Here is a 17,829-nt window from a genome sequence, read left to right as displayed (position 1 = left end):
ATTGGTCAAATTCCATGTAGACTTTAAAATCCTCATGCTCACCTATAAGGCTCTGCATGGCTTGGCACCTCAGTACCTGTCTGAACTATTATCGCCCTACTCCCCACCTCACAACCTTCGCTCTTCTAATTCTGCTCTCCTTACTGTCCCCCAAGCCCGTCTACATTGTATGGGTGACAGGGCCTTCTCCTGTTATGCCCCCAAGCTCTGGAACTCTCTCCCCAAGGATATCAGAAAGTCAGCTTCTCTAAACTTCTTCAAATCCAGACTCAAAACCCTCTTCTTCAGAAAAGCCTTTAACTGGTTCCATTCTTCACCCCTCTGCTTTTCCTAGTACCACCATCCACGGTCTCCTCTATATATTGTAATTGTGTTTTATCTTGTGTATTCTTCTTATTTATTGTTGTTGTCATCCTGTAAAGCGCTTTGAGAAGCCACCTTTAAAGGCGCTATATAAAATAAAGTTTATTATTATTATAACTTTATAAATGTGTTGTATTTTATATAGGCAGTGAAACTAATCAATGTCTTCTTTTGTTTTCTGTAGGAATCGTAATGAATCATTTATCCTAACCCATATATTTTGACTTCTCTGTGACTCAGTATGATACAGTATGTGGTGTCTACATGACTCACACTCAATGGGCATAGCACACTTCATACTGTTCATCTGAGCCCAGCATTAGTGAAAAGTTCTTTTATACACATGCATAACATGGCTTAGTATTATCCTGGAAGGTTCTCTGTTATAAGTGTTAACACCTTACACAATACAGAGGTAGGAGATGGGGGTTTTAATTTACTCTAACATTCAGAAATTGCGACTTGAAATTGCAAGAGTACTTGACTTTTAGTAACCAATCAAACATAACTATTTACAGTCTCACACACGGATTCTAAATATACAATACACAATCTGTTGATATAACCAAAACATGCTTTAAGATCATCCGATGTTGGGTCATTGACAATAGGTATTTTTCAGATAAATCCTTAAGATCTTCGACATTAACATAGACCTGGGTAAGATGGCAGCTAGGGGATGTCAGGTGACCCGAGACAGGAAATGCCCTATCCCCGATCTCCTAATAGGAAACAGGTGAACCATGTCAGAGACCAGATAAGTAATCCCAGGAAGGAGTCATCGGGGTGGAAGCCGACAAGGTGGAAGCGTGGTGTATGGAAGAACAACAAGTGATGTAGAAACAAAACTTTAGAAATAAAGAATCGGATCTAGAATTAGAAAGACGGAAGATGTGGAACACATATGGGATACGTTTCGGTGGATTATGGATTTTGGCTGGGGAAACCGATTAACTTAACAAACATATAGGAAAAACACAGAGAACTAAAAATAACACTGAAGCTTGTATACACTACAGTGAGAGAGCAAGAATGCCAGGAAACGGGACCACAGAATTAGAAAAGAGGCTTCACTGTGTAAGTATTTTTGGACACTTTTATACTACTAGACTTCTGTGAAGCTACTATGCATAACAAATAGCAAATATAATAGAACATACAGTATCTGTGAAATGATCTGCTGTGACACAAATGGCTTGCCCAGGGATTACAAAGATTGGAATTAATAATCTCACACTTAAAATACATTTCGACTATAATGTGTTACAATCTAATTTGTAGATACTATCGGTCTCATAATTAAATTACATTTATATTCTCAGCCACAAGTAAATATACATTTTCTATCATAAACTAAACATCAAACATGCCATTGGAACTCTTGAGAACTATAATGTCAGTAATACAGTTTTATATTAAAAAGATCCGTTGGCCAAATGTCCTTGATAAGTTTAAACTTTGTGCTGTTAAGATGGCTTCACGCCCTCTACAGCTAGAGGACGCTCCTACTCTGTCTTGTCCCTAGTTTCCTGTGCTTTGCTTGTCCTTCCGGTGTGTCTCTGTCTGGGGCTATATATTTCCAGGTCACGCTTTCCTCCTCGATCAGCATGGAGGGATCGGACGTCTTGAGACCCTGCCTACGAATACCTGGCTTTCCTCAGGTTGTCACTCCTGGCATCCGTGATTGAAGGTTGAGCTGGCTCTCCTATCCTCATTGCTGCATATCACTCCGGACATCCGTGCCTGTGAGCGGACCTTGTGAGCAGCTCTCCTCGGGTTGTCTACTCCGATATCAGTGATAGGATGTAGAGCTTTTTTCCTGCTCTCCTATGCTCATTGCTTGATATTACTCCTGACATCCGTGCCTGGGAGAGGGTCTAGTGCTTGGTTTTCCTTTGGTTGTCTACTCAGGTATCAGTGACAGAATGGTGAGCTTTTTTTCCGTTCTTCTATTCTCATTGCTGGATATCACTCCTGACATCTGTGCCTGTGAGCGGGTCTAGGGCCTGGCTTTCCTTGGGTTGTCTACTCCGATATCAGTGATAGAATGTTGAACGTGTTTTTTGCCCAGTTTGCGGCGTTTTTCTATTTTTTATTCCCGGATTTTTGTGTTGTTACTTTGTTTTTTCTTGGTGTTTTGGTTTTTCACTTCCTGGTTTCCCCTTCTCTCTTGTTCCCCTGACCCCTGTGTCGTGAAACTCTTGGTTCCTATCTGTTTTGTGTGGTTTGTTACCCTGGTCTCCCAGGCTTATTTCTGTTGTGTGTGCTTTTGTGCTTGTTTTTTGTTTATCGCTCCAGAGATCTACCTGGCCCCCCCTTCCTCTACCCAATAAAGGTTTCTACTCTGGAGGAGGGGGCAGCTCTCAACCGTGGACTCCCGGAGGTTTCCTTTCAGTTAAATTAGGTTTTTCCTCCCCCCAGTTTTGATCAGCTCATTTATTTGTTGGGCGTCAGGAGCCGCCCATGAAGGGGGGGGTACTGTCACGCCCTCTACAGTTAGAGGGCACTCCTACTCTGTCCTGTCCCTAGTTTCCTGTGCTTTGATTGTCCTTCCAGTGTGTCTCTGTCTGGGGCTATATATTTCTGGGTTACAATTTCCTCCTCACTCAGCATTGAGATTCGGATCTCCTGAGACCTGCCTAGCACCAGGTCACCCCACATCCGTGGCCTGAGGGCATTTGTTTCTATACGGCATTTCCTGAACAGCTGAGCTCGGGCTAACCCCCGTCCTGCCGCTACGCGTTTTGGATTCTCAAAACTCTTACTGTAAAAAAGTGTCTCCAGTTAATGTACTTCTCCTTAGTTTTGAGATATATATATATAATATCCTTTAAGGTCAGGAATGCATATGGTTGCCCTTCTTTGGGCTGATTCCAGAGTAGCAATTAATTTTAAACAGTAATCACAAAACAGACTTGTACACAGTAATCAAAATGAGAAATAAGTATTTTCTTTGAAGTTTATCATCCCTTGATCTGATTTGTATGAGTTTAACTATGTATCCTAATATGCTTTTAGCCTTTATAATTGCTTTCTGAAAAAATCTAGAACATGTACATTTCAACATAAACACCTACAGTATAAATATTTTTCAGACTCAATGTTTCCACATTTATATCTATAGTTTATTACTTTGCTACTACTAATGTTCAGTTCATACACTGGTTGCCACATCTGCCCTGCATGACAGACAGAACCTTACCAAGACAGAAGATACAAATCCCAGGGTATCTTGATGGCAAATATCCAGTGAGGAACCTGTGACCTCTACACTGTTCCCTCCTGTATTTTTGTCACTGTAAACTATGGCATTGAAGATCTTGTTCTTACTGTAAGTCTCTGCCATGTTCTGCAATAACATCTATATACTATAAATATTTTGTTTTGTGGCAAATAGGCATGTACTGTAGAAATAGTAGTCCCATTAAAGAACAAATAAATTCATAAGATGAAGACAAATGTAAACTGTCCAAAGTATTTAAAGAACTGCAATTGCTATTTGTTTACTCATTTTGTAACTCAACATGTAGTGATTAAACTGTTGAGATTTATGCTTTGTTTTATCCATGTTTTCAAAAGTCCATGATATTAAAATTCCAAATATGCAACTTCAAATTCACTTCAGATAATTTAAATAGACCGTTTTCTGGGTTTTTTTTTGTTTTGCTTATTTTCCAGTTGAGATTACAGATGAATATGTACAGATGCAGCCATTCAAAACAAGCGGGCAGTGCCGCATTATTTTGCGGTGCGCTTTACGCAGTCTACCGCGAGTTACCGTAAATTCTCGTATAGTACCTCATGATACCACGTGGTACCGCAAGTAAAATAATAGTATCAGGAATTTCCGCAAGGTGGAGCTAATAAAACTCAACCTCTCATGTTTGAGCTGTCGCCATCAAAGTCTTTAACGAAGATATTACCAATAGTATTAATAATGAATGACGTTGGACAAGCTGTAAACTCAAAGTATTGCCCTGGTCCACATTCTTTTTTTCATTGACCGTCTTTGTAAAAGTAACACCACAGTTCACAGCATTTCGCAGTCACGCATTTGTTTCCAATCATGCAAAGTACAGTAATTTTTGAGAATCTCCGCTTCACCATGCCTTTCACATGCTCATAAAAGAGATTGATTTAGGAACATAAACATATTACTGTATGCAAACTGTACTGTATACAGTATGTATATGTATATTTAATGTCTTTACTGTGCCCGTTTAAGTATTGAATATTTATATGGAATTTTACCACTGAAGGGAAATCTTAGTACCTGAGCATAAAAAGAATAGGAGCATACTGTAACGCGTGTGAAGGCCATAAACGATATTAATTTTGGAACTTAAACATACAGTATATGGCTGGTCTCGGTACTTTAAAGAAAAAATGCACACCAGTATTCCATTTCTCCCTAAACTTTTTAAGCATCGAAGTCTTTAACTAACGTAATTCCGGAGTCAACAAGCATACTTTTAGAATTTGATTAAAAGGGAATATAATATGGAATCGCGTATCTAAAGAAATTAATAACGATATAATTATACTCATGTACCACAACACAAGAATTGTTACATAATGTTTTGTAGGGCTTTTTCAACAGTCCTCATGCGACCTCACCGGTGGTGCTGTGGGTTAGGTTCCTGACTCCCACGTGACACGCTGTGTGTTTGAATCCCGCTGGAGCCATGACTTTTTTTTTTAACAAACATTTCTTTGAAAAAATAAAACGTTTCCCTGGCTCAGAGATTAAATAAAACTTCACTTGCACCAAACAAATTTATATTTCTAAATATCACAACATGATCGAATTTAAGTCATTTTAATAACAATGAATAGTCACCTAGGCGTTACAATATAAACATTTATATTGATTTAAATCGCGTTTAAATCGCCTTTATTTAAAACCCATAAATAAAGCTGATACTGTTTAGACTTTTAATTATTTAAAACTGTATTAAAGCAGCACAATGCACAATGCAACGTAAATCGCTATCTTTGTCTTCTGCGTAATAATGTTCACCTCTCTGTCCAGCAAATTAACAACAGTAATAATAATGAACTTTATTGTATATGGCGCCTTTAAAGCTGGCTCCTCAAAGCGCTTTACAGGATAAAAACAATAACAACAATACTATTAGGCTGGGCAAACGATTTTTTTTTTTAAAGAAATACAAAATGAGATATAATGATGTGTTCCGGCTTAGACATTAACGAAGAGCATAACACGTGGGCGGCCAGCAGGAGTGCTGGCTGTGACGAATTAAACCGGTTTCACAGGTATTTTCAAAGTAGAAGGGGGTGAGATTTCCAGCGAAAGACACCTCCCCCCCTCCAAAACCAAGGAAGTACAGTACTTACTAGTTAAGAAAGCTAGGCTCCTCAATGAAATCGCTTTAACATGCTAATGTGTTGGTGTAACAGTCCGGGCGTGGCAAGCTTCTAATGTCAACCCGACTACGGCGAAAGGAACCCTTCTTTCATTGGAAGACAATGAACATATTCTAGCCCTAAATGAATTAATAGCAAACATGGTTTACATAAAAGACATTTTTCCAAGAAAGTTTAGCCTTTGTCACTAATGAAACCACTAAATAAAGACATAAATATTGAAATCTTAAGATTTTTAAAATACATGACTTTGCTAAAATTTATTTAAAAATAAAAACGATTACAAACGCCAGTGGAGAGAGAGAACAGGGGAGGGAGGGGAGGGCTATGGAAATGAGGTCTATTTGGGAATGTGGAGTTACCTGTTCTGGCTGTTTGTGAATTATCGCTGCTGAGTATGGAGTGTTGAGGCAAAATGCAATTTAGCGCTTTCTGGCAAGAGGAGACCCCCAAATTAATAATGTAACATGCTATTGTTTGTGTAAGAACATAGTTACTGTATACTGTTATTTCTTTAGATACGCGATTCCATGTTATTTTTTAATCCCTGGCGGGACTGGGAGTCCATAAGAATCGAGTAATAGACTTCATTGCGCTTTGACAGATCGTCTTTAAATCAATTGTTGATTTAAAGGTTGACAGTAAATGTTTATATTGTAACGCATACTGTACAGCATCTATTTCAGTATAAAAATCTAAAAGATCGTTTGCGCAGCCTAAGAGGGTGGCGAATGCACTACAATAGATTAGCATACTTTAGAGGAACACAGTATAGGCATCGTTGATATGAGGACTTTTGAAACAAAATTTCCTAAATTAATATGTGCTTTTCTATGTTTATTGTCAATTGATTGTCCATAATATTGCTATTCTAAGCAAGGAGCACTTCACCCTGCCTGCTGTGGGAAGAGTTGGCTTATTCCTTCCCTGCCTCACCGAGGGCAGACCCTGCCAGGCCCTTGTTGACACCGGTTTGACCATCACCCTGCTGCGGCCTGGTGTCCTGCCGGGCACCGAGGCAGCCGGACCCCCAGGGCGCTCACCGTGCAGTTTGGGGCTGCGAGGGTGAAACACCCCTTCTACCTTGCCCCAGTCCGTGTGGACTGTATCCTGGGATTGGACTGGTTGCAGCAGGTGGGTGGTTGCTTTGACCTGGGCGTGAGGGACGGGGTGCTGCGCCGGGGGTGGCAAGTACCCTCCAGCGGCGAGGTCAGGTGGCAGTTTGTGGTGTTGCGGTCGCTCTGTGGGGCAGTTCTCCAAGCGGCTGCCAAGGAGGCTGCCAAGCAGTGACCTCGCCGCTGGAGGGCACCTGCCACCCCCGGCGCAGCACCCCGTGCACAGAGTGCCTGACAGACCGGGTAGGGGCAAGCTTATCTCACCGTACTGGGAGTCAGCTCTGGCACACTCGCCCCGACACCTGCGGCTCCGGCAGGCCCAGGCGACGCACCCCGCTGCCACCTCCGCTTCCCGCTCCGGTCATCCCACACACCCTGGACACCTCCCGCCCCGCCCACCGTGAAACTGATTCGTTCCCCCTGCCCCACCAACTCTCGCCGGCCCAAGTCAAGGCAACCATCCACCTGCTGCAACCAGTCCAACCCCAGGATACAGTCCTCACGGACTGGGGCAAGGTACTGTAGAAGGGGTGTTTCACCCTCACAGCCCCAAAGTGCACGGTGAGCGCCCTGGGGGTCTGGCTGCCTTGGTGCCCGGCAGGATACCAGGCCGCAGCAGGGTGATGGTCGAACCGATGTCGACGAGGGCCTGGCAGGGTCTGCCCTCGATGAGGCAGGGAAGAAATAAGCCCCGGTTGTGGCCAACCCTTCCCACGGCAGCAGGTGGGGTGAAGCGCTCCTTCTGGCTTTCCGGAGTGGGGGTAGAGTCACTCAAGGGCAGCCTTCCCCTCTTTAGGCCACCCCGCTCCTGTTTCCCAACGGCCTCCGGAGTCCCCGGGGCTCCAGTTCCCGGTACTCCCATACGATGTGTCCCCTCTCCCCACAGCGGTGGCAGATGACCAGCCATCGTCACTCCCCCAGCATTGCCGCGCTGGGCGTCTCCTCCTCCCCATCTGATTCCGCGTTCGCCCCTCCGTTCGTGCCCACCGGTCTCCTCCAATACGGCATCAGCCTGCTCAGCCAAAGCCAGGGCCTGCTCCAAGAGGACCGGCGCGGCCACCATCACGTGGCACTGCACCTCAGTCGGCGCCAGGGCCCAGAGGAACGCCTGGAGCGCTATCTCCCGGTGGGCCTCCTCCGGGAGAGTAGGGTAACCCTGGTGGGCTAAGTAGGCCACGTCTGTGGCTTTTACCTTCACTGTTACCTGGATACCTCTTTATTTAGAACTCACTCTTCCCCCTGCCTGTCTGGCTTCTTTGAATCCTTCTGTGCCCGGATTACACTTTTCTAAAATGTATTTAAAAAATAAAAACGATTACTAATCTAATCTTTCCATGTTTGATCCCAAAATCCCAAGAAAAATACATCTAAACGGGGAGAAAGCTATGCTGAAAGTTTATTAATATACTTAGAAGACAAAGATAACAATTTATGTTGCATTTGTCTGATTGTGAATCAAAAAATACATTTAATTAACTGCTCTCAGTGACAGCTGACAATCCTCCATACACTCAAGTGAAAAATTAGTAATGCCAATGTAAACGTCATATTTACAATTTGCTGATAATCCCAGTTTATCCTCTTTATCATCAACAAAATCCACCTCAATTTTCAACATAAAGCATTACACAAAATCAATACCTCAACACTCCATACTCAACAACGATAATTCACAAACAGCCAGAACACGTAACTCCACATTCCCAAATAGACCTCATTTCCATAGCCCCGCCCCTTATGGAAAACCAACATCCCTCCCCTGTTCTCTCTCTCCACTGGCGTTTGTAATGGTTTTTATTTTTAAATAAATTTTAGCAAAGTCATGTATTTTTAAAAATCTTAAGATTTCTTTATTTATGTCTTTATTTAGTGGTATTAGTAGTGACAAAGGCTAAACTTTCTTGGAAAAATGTCTTTTATGTAAACCATGTTTGCTATTAATTCATTTAGGGCTAGAATATGTTCATTGTCTTCCAATGAAAGAAGGGTTCCTTTCGCCGTAATCAGGTTGACATTAGAAGCTTGCCACGCCCGGACTGTTACACCAACGCATTAGCATGTTAAAGCGATTTCATTGAGGACCCTAGCTTTCTTAACTAGTAAGTACTGAACTTCCTTGGTTTTGGAGGGGGGGAGGTTTGTTTCGCTGGGAATCTCACCCCCTTCTACTTTGAAAATACCTGTGAAACCGGTGTGAAACCAGCACTCCCGCTGGCCGCCCACGTGTTATGCTCTTCGTTAATGTCTAAGCCGGAACACATCATTATATCTCATTTTGTATTTCTTTAAAAAAAAAAATTGTTTGCCCAGCCTAATAGTATTGTTGTTATTGTTTTTATCCTGTAAAGCGCTTTGAGGAGCCAGCTTTAAAGACGCCATATACAATAAAGTTCATTATTATTACTGTTGTTAATTTGCTGGACAGAGAGGTGAACATTATTACGCAGAAGACAAAGATAGCGATTTACGTTGCATTGTGCATTGTGCTGCTGTAATACAGTTTTAAATAATTAAAAGTCTAAACAGTATCAGCTTTATTTATGGGTTTTAAATAAAGGCGATTTAAACGCGATTTAAATCAATATAAATGTTTATATTGTAACACCTAGGTGACTATTCATTGTTATTAAAATGACTTAAATTCGATCATGTTGTGATATTTAGAAATATAAATTTGTTTGGTGCAAGTGAAGTTTTATTTAATCTCTGAGCCAGGGAAACGTTTTATTTTTTCAAAGAAATGTTTGTTAAAAAAAAAAGTCATGGCTCCAGCAGGATTCAAACACACAGCGTGTGACGTGGGAGTCAGGAACCTAACCCACAGCACCACCGGTGAGGTCGCATGAGGACTGTTGAAAAAGCCCTACAAAACATTATGTAACAATTCTTGTGTTGTGGTACATGAGTATAATTATATCGTTATTAATTTCTTTAGATATGCGATTCCATATTATATTCCCTTTTAATCAAATTCTAAAAGTATGCTTGTTGACTCCGGTATCACGTTAGTTAAAGACTTCGATGCTTAAAATATTTAGGGAGAAATGGAATACTGGTGTATATGTTTTCTTTAAAGTACCGAGACCAGCTATATATTGTATGTTTATGTTCCAAAATTAATATCGTTTATGGCCTTCACACGCGTTACAGTATGCTCCTATTCTTTTTATGCTCAGCTACTAAGATTTCCCTTCAGTGCTAAAATTCCATATAAATATTAAATACTTAAACGGGCACAGTAAAGACATTTAAATCTTTCTACGACCGACCAATGCACCACGAGTGCCCCTGTCGGTCAACCAATCACGTACCGCGGTATTTTGCATTGTGACGCGCGAGGCCGTAGCCAATTACCTCCGGTACATGTCTGTGCCGCACACTTTGAATGGGTGCATCCGTATCATAATTATAATATCTAGAAAGTTGAATTTCAGTTATTACACTATTTGTTTATTTAATGCAAGCAGACAGCTAGGTTGTAAACAACTGATGCACAGTAAAAAATGGTTCACAAATAAGCTGAGTTCAATGAAAAGAATGAAACTCACTTGTTCACAGAAAACACAATGTAATCAAAGTAGAAGTGCATTTAAAACTGAGAATCTGAAAAGCTTAAGGGGCTGGAGGAGTTATGGGAATATGGAGCAATCAATCCTGTCATTTTGCTGAATCCAATACTCTGGCCTCTTGCAAGAAATGGTTGGATGAGATTTTTGAATGAATTAAAGGTACAGTAACTGCCAAAATAAAGGAAACACCAACATAAAGTGTCTTAATAGGGTGTTGGGCCACTACAAACAGCCAGAACAACCTCAGTGTGCCTTGGCACATCATTTGGTGTTTTGTTGAAGGTGGTGGAAAATGCCATCTTGGGCTCCTCTCCAGAATCCCCTCTAAGTGTTCAATTGGGTTGAGATCTGGTGACTGGCATGGCCATGGCAGATGGTTTGCATTGTTTTCATGCTCATCAAACCATTCCGTGACCACACGTGCCTTGTGGATGGGGGTTAATGTTATCCTAGAAAATTCCACTCCTATCAGGATAGATTTGCTTCACTTTAGGATGAACATGATCAATTAGAATCACTTTGTATTTATTAGCATATGCCTTGCCCTCTGAGGGGTTGAGTGGACCTATGTCACCACACCTTAACAGAGCGGCCAGAACCCTTTTCTGTGGGAAACAGGCACTGGAGCCTGAAGGCTTCTTTTTGGCATATGTTAGTCTGCTCGTTGAAAACAAGATGAAGGATGACTCATTAGACTATATACGTTTTTTACACTGCTCAAGTAACAGTTCTGTGGGTTTCTGCACTGGTCGCTCGTGCCCTGCCAGTTCGTCCCTCACTGCCTGGGCGCGAACCCGGGTCTCTGGCATAACGCAACAGGGAACGTGCTGGCTGAGCTAAAGAAGACCTCCCCCAGCCCAGGCGACTGAGATCCCTGTTATACGCAGGGACATATTTGTTACACACAGTAGACTACTGTGTTTTTTGTTCTGTGTTCTTTGTGCCTGTGTTCTTTTCAGCACTTTACTCACAAAAGTGCATGTTTAGGTGTAATAAGAGATTTGTGTATTTTTGCATTGCAACCTGACCATAGTATCTCTCTCTGTGAAGTTCTCGACAGATTGTCCTTGATAAAAAATCCTGCTCACACCTTAGATTGACATTTGCTTTCAACTGATTCAGAGCTGTTTATCTGTTGTGCCTTGCATCTCAACCCAATGCACAGACATCTTGGTCCAGAAGTTTGTACTTCCGTCCATAGTTGCCCCATCTGATAATGTATTTCCTTCAGACTTTCATGCCAACATAACCATAGCCACTGCTCCTTGTGAAATAGCAGCAAGTTGAGCCATCTTCATCCATGAATTTCTTCTTCTAGATATAATAGCCAAAATAATGGACAAACCTTAGCATAATGGAATCTTAATTGCTTAATTAACTCAGGAACCACATCTGTATGGAAGCACCTGTTTTCGATATACTTTGTAACCATCATTTACTTAAGTTTTTTTCTTTATTTTAGCAGTTACCTCTAACTACCAAATACAAAATAAGCTAAATGGGCTAAACAATCTCCTCTCATTTGTAATCTTTCTTAGATTCTTAAATCAGCAGGGCAATGCTTTGAGTATTTGTGCAGGGCTGACTCTTCATTAATTTACAGGCTTATGAAAAATACCAGCTAATAGTTATAAACTTAATGCTGCCTGATCCTGCATTTATTTCAGATGTATTGAGGAGTTACAGTAATCCTACAGTCCAAACAAGTAGCTCATATTGTTACAGGTTTAAGGTGACCAAGAAGTGTCTCTTGGATTTTAGATATAGTTTATCACATTAGGCAGAGTAAACACTTCTAGCACCAAAGAAGAGAAAATATTTGCTAAGATCTGGGGGTTCCCTTCAGCAAAAATTGTAAAGTTTACCTTAGTATACCTAGGTATGTTGTGAGTTAATGATTATCAATGAGTAGTACAGAAACAAAACACACAATATAAGATCACATTAAGAGCACAGAGAGAGGGGGGAAGAGAGAAAGAAACAGGAAACAGGCAGCAGTAATTATACCAGCCGCTTGGCTATATTCTAGAGAAATCACTTACAAGTTGGGAGTTATGAAGAATTATTTTAAATATTGACTAAACTGCTCGGTCAGTTCTTTATTTTCACCATTTTTGTAACATCCCATTTATAACAATATGTTTAAAAATGTCTCACATATGAAGGGCTGCAATGAGATTATAAAACATTGCCAATCTTAAAAAAATCATCTACAGATATTCTTTCTTTTGAAAGGCTTTTGGGGGTAAACAATTCACAAATTAACAATTCAAAATTGTTTATTGTTTTCTGAGATCATAGTTAAAAATATTTCGTTCTCTGAGTCATTAGTTTTCCTGTTTTTGTTCACTTTTTTTTCCATGTTGATCTTATCTCAATATTGGAGGGTATTCCCTGGGCACTTCTCACAGCCAGCAGAACAACATGAGTCATCATCAGCTAACAGGGAGGGACGACTAATATTTCCAGGCTTATAAACAGAGAGGAGCACATTTAAAGCCAGTGGACCAAAAAGAATGACCATCGACAGTGATTTTGTTATGAATACAGCTACTGACATCTCTTCAACAACTTGAAATGTGGAGCATTTTCTGAATAACCACTTTTAATGATTTTTCAATTCAATGAAATGGACTTCAATGAACATCAAGAAAATCGGACAATACAGTACTGTTTCCATTCTGGCAATACATCATGCTTAAAAAAGGTCCGACCTACAGCAGTTAATGTCATCCTGTACTTTTTTCTGCTCGCAGTTGTATTTCTGACAGTGTGTGGAAATTTGTTGGTGATCATTTCTATCTCTCACTTCAAACAGCTTCACACACCAACCAACCTCCTTGTGCTCTCCTTGGCTGTTGCAGACTTTCTAATAGGAGTGACTGTGATGCCTTTTACAATGATTCAATCAGTAGAATCTTGCTGGTATTTTGGAGATACGTTCTGTACTCTGTATTCCGTATTAATTCTCTTGCTTACCTCTGTTTCTGTTAGTAGCTTAGTATTCATTGCTATTGACCGTTTCTTTGCTGTGTGTGACCCTCTGCTTTACTCTACTAAAATAACTGTAAATGTTATATATTTAGTCATACCACTTAGCTGGTCCTTATCACTATTGTATGCACTCTCAATTATTTATTCCAAAGGAAATATTGATGGTGATGAAGCCTTAGATACTTGCCAGGGAGATTGCCTGTTTACATTTAATGCAACCTGGGGACTAATTGATTTTGTGATTACATTTATTTTGCCTAGTACTTTCATGATAACTCTTTATGCTAAAATTTTCATTGTTGCAAAAAGGCATGCAAGTGTAATCAGTTCTGCTTCAGCGCAAGTTACTTCTGGAGATAGAAGCAAAAGTAAAATATCAAACATATCAGAAAGAAAAGCTGCAAGAACCTTAGGACTTGTACTATTAGTTTTTCTTCTTTGCTGGATACCATACCATTTATGCACGATCATTGACTCATACATTAATTTTTCTGTGCCTTCAGATGTTATTAATACTCTTGCGTGGCTTATATACATTAACTCTTCCATAAATCCTCTCATTTATGCTTTGTTTTATCCCTGGTTTCAGAAGTCAGTGAAACTAATAATAACATTTAGAATATGTTATACTGCATCTTCATTGATTAATTTGTATCCAGAAAATGTTTAAAATTAATTTGACATCTTAATAAACATTAAGATGCTTTAAAATATAACAAATATGAATGGGAAACAATAGTTTATTTCTGCTTTAATGACTATGTACAGTATACTGATTAAATAAATGGAACAGTTAACTTTTAGATGCACGTTTCTGTTTTCCATGTTGTTTCATGGGTTCGATTTGTTTAGGATTTGTGGGTAATCTTATCAATCTGGGCTACTAAATTAAAAGTTTTAAAGTTATATTTTTAATATGATTTGTAATTTGTTCATGTGTAAAACTTCATTTGATTGACAATAAATGGAATGACATAAATTCCTTTCAGTTGGGTTCCAAACAGTTAAATTATAATTCATTGTGATCGTATTTAAAAAAGTAAATGCATCTGGATAAAGTGAATACCTCTCAGTGAGTCACTGTTAATTATCATACTCCACTTTTGGAAATTGTACATCCTTAGAGACATACTAAGATTACAATGTATTTTGCTTTATCTCAATTTCACATTTTTGTGCAAAAGACTGATGGTCAAGGAGTCAAGATAAACAAAGGCTGAGGAATTGAGAATCATTAGCCATTAATAGAAAAAATACTTTTGCTTGTGTTCTTGTAAGTTTTTAATATTTTACGATAACTTAAAAAGACTTTGTAAATACTAAGGCTAAATAAAATCACCCATAATCCCAAACCTCTTTTGATAAGTAAATATTTTTTATATATATATATTGAAAGCTGTAAGTCATTAAAGTGAGGCAATGTTAGACAATTTTCATCATAGATTTGATTTAGTTCTGTGACTTTTAAAAATCCAGGTAATGTTATTTCACTTGGTCAAAAGCAGAAAAATAAACCCATTATTACAGGTGTAACTCTAATAAAAGTTCCCTTTAATATTTTTATATTAAAAAACACATTTGCATAAATAATAACTGCCTTCAATTTTATTTGCTTTTATTTACACTGACTTTAACATTTGTGAAGGTTTAACCATGCATTGGTACAGTTTTATAAAAGCATATTGAAAACAAAACTTTTTAAAGAAAATTTAAAGTATGTCGTTTTGTTTTTGGTGGGGATGGTGCTGGTACGAATCATTAGGCATAATTATTAGTTATTAGCGTTTGGTTCAAAAATGAAAATATAGTTTGCGTCAAGAACCACTCGGTCACTTACTGTGGTTATTTTGGGAAAGTTTTGACAAGCTGGTTCTGATTATATTAAGTTTATATACTGTATAAAAAGCTATAATGTTTTAACCTTTTCTGTGAATACTTGCACTTGTTATCACAGTAAAAGCCGTGTATTTTTTATAATCCTCTTAATAGGGAATATGATATGGAACCGCCTATCTAAAGAAATTAATTACAATATTAATTTAAGGATCTAAATATTTTTATATAGCTTAGAGTATTTCTATAGTAGACTTTCTTTGTAAACATCTGCATCACTTTTACTCATTCACTCATGATTACTTGGAAACATTTTGCCTGCCCTTTTCAGCTATAGCTTAAGTTAACGTAAGCTGATGAGTAGCGTGTTGCCATAATGGCTTTGGTATGTGACTTGCATGCTGGAAAAGAGTTTTCCTTTATTACAACATATTACAACATGTTCAAAGTTAAATGATTTGACTTCCTTGCGTAACAATCCTGACATTCTCATCCAAAGGTTTTTTTTTTATTTCAAAACCTTGGCTGGTATGCCTCACAGTCTCATTCATAGAGTTATCCAAATGAAAGATCTTCTGGGCGCACTGTGACCTTGACACGCAGGTGTGAAGTAGAGTTAACGGCTTCAGTTTTAAAAGGTTATTAATAATATCTTCCATATTGCATTAACATTGAAACGTTCTTACAAGTGTAAAAAGAGGTGATACACAACGTGTCCCCTTTATAACTCTTCAGTTTATGGCCAGCAGCCATATCACCCTGCAACTCACAACTGGCAACCCACTGAAGCTAAGCAGGTGTGAGCTTGGTCAGTACCTGGATGTGAGACCTCCTGGGAAAAACTAAGGTTGCTGCTGGAAGAGGTGTAAGTGGGGCCAGCAGGGGGCGCTCACCCTGCAGTCTATGTGGGTCCTAATGCCCCAGTATAGTGACGGGGACACTATACTGTAAACAGGTGCCTTTCGAATGAGATGTAAAACTGTCATTAAAAATCCCAGGGCATTTCTCGAAAAGAGTAGGGGTGTAACCGCGGCGTCTGGCCAAATTTCCCATTAGCCTCCTAATTATCCCCATCTATGAATTGGCTTCATCACTTTGCTCTCCTCTCCACTGAGAGCTGGTGTGTGGTAAGAGCACTATGGCTGCCGTCGCATCATCCAGGCGGATGCTGCACATTGGTGGTGGTGGAGGGGAGTCCCCATTACCTGTAAAGCGCTTTGAGTGGAGTGTCCAGAAAAGTGCTATATAAGTGTAAGTAATTATTAATTATTATTATTATTAGTTTACAGAAAAATTCCCCCAGAGCCACACAACATTGTCCAACATTTCCCTTCTTCTGTCTAATTTCCAGGGAGTACCCCTCTTACAAATGGGAACAGCACATCAGTCCTTGACTATGGTTAAACAGTACATGCGATGTCTGTTGGAGTGTCACCGTTCACTTTTCATTAACCTGTACAGAACCGTGACGTCTCATCAATTCTTTGAACTCAACTGCGCTCTAGTAAATAATGTGCAGGTGTCATGTCTGAATGACTACCGCCCGGTGGCACCTGCCTCAGTAGTCATGAAGTGATGGGACACTTCAACCTGGACCCCTTGCAGTTTGCTTATAGGAATAATAGGTCAGTGGACAATACTGTCTCACTGGCCCTTCACACCATTCTTGAGCATCTGGACAAGAGGAACACCTATGCCAGGATGTTATTTATTGACTTCAGCTCAGCCTTCAACACAATTGTGAAAGGCAGGTTGGTGGTCAAAGTCAGTGGTGGAAACAAAACCTCATCCCCTATGATCCTAAACACAGGGTCCACCCAGGGCTGCTGCCTGAGCCCAAGGCTGTATTCTCTATTTACATGTGACTGTTTGGCTAAATTTAACAGCAACCGCATCATCAAGTTCTCCGATGACACCACAGTAATCAGTCTTATCAGCAACAATGATGAAACCACCTACAGGAGCAAGGTAGCAGAGCTGGTGGAGTGGTGCCACAATGACAACCTCACACTTAACATCGGAAAAACAAAAGAGATTATTGTGGACTTCAGGAGGCATGGAGGACGTCACACACCCATCATCATTCACGGGGATCCAGTCGAAACTGTCAGCACCTCCAGATCACTGAGAGGCTGAGCTGGTCAGAGAACACTGCTGCCATCCTCACTGAAGCCCACCAGCATCTTTACTTGCTGAGACAGTTAAGGAAGTGGGGGATAAGCAAGACAACACTCACCAATTTTTACCGTAATACCACTGAGAGTGTCCTGACCGGTGGTATTACAGTGTGGTATGGTGGAGCCACAGTACAGGACAGAAAAGCCATACAGAGGGTTGTGAGGTCTGCGCAGAAAATCACTGGGACGGAGCTACCCTCCATCGACCGGATATATCTCTACCCCTGCCACAACTGGGCTCGAGCTATACTTTGGGACGCAATTCACCTTGGCCATGATCTATTTTCACCCCTGGATTATGGTAGGAGATATCGCGGTAACAGAAAAATGAGCAATAGATTCAAAAACAGTTTCTTCCCCCAAGCAGTCCGTATCATAAACAGCTCAAAT

The 17,829-nt window shown here is 40.2% G+C and overlaps 1 protein-coding gene across 1 annotated transcript; it reads left to right on the top strand.

Moving 5' to 3' along the window:
- Positions 1-12,959: 12,959 nt before the first annotated feature.
- LOC148840257 (trace amine-associated receptor 13c-like) lies at positions 12,960-14,099 on the top strand. The gene has a single exon (XM_088905909.1). It carries the CDS (start codon positions 13,044-13,046, stop codon positions 14,097-14,099), a length of 1,056 nt encoding a protein of 351 aa, XP_088762035.1. The 5' UTR covers positions 12,960-13,043.
- The last annotated feature ends 3,730 nt before the right edge of the window (positions 14,100-17,829 follow it).

Source organism: Atractosteus spatula, chromosome 2 (genome assembly GCF_055471065.1).
Source record: "Atractosteus spatula isolate fAtrSpa1 chromosome 2, fAtrSpa1.hap1, whole genome shotgun sequence".
Taxonomy (NCBI): domain Eukaryota; kingdom Metazoa; phylum Chordata; class Actinopteri; order Semionotiformes; family Lepisosteidae; genus Atractosteus; species Atractosteus spatula.
Note: the sequence above shows the minus strand (reverse complement) of the source record. Positions and strands in the feature narration are given on the sequence as shown.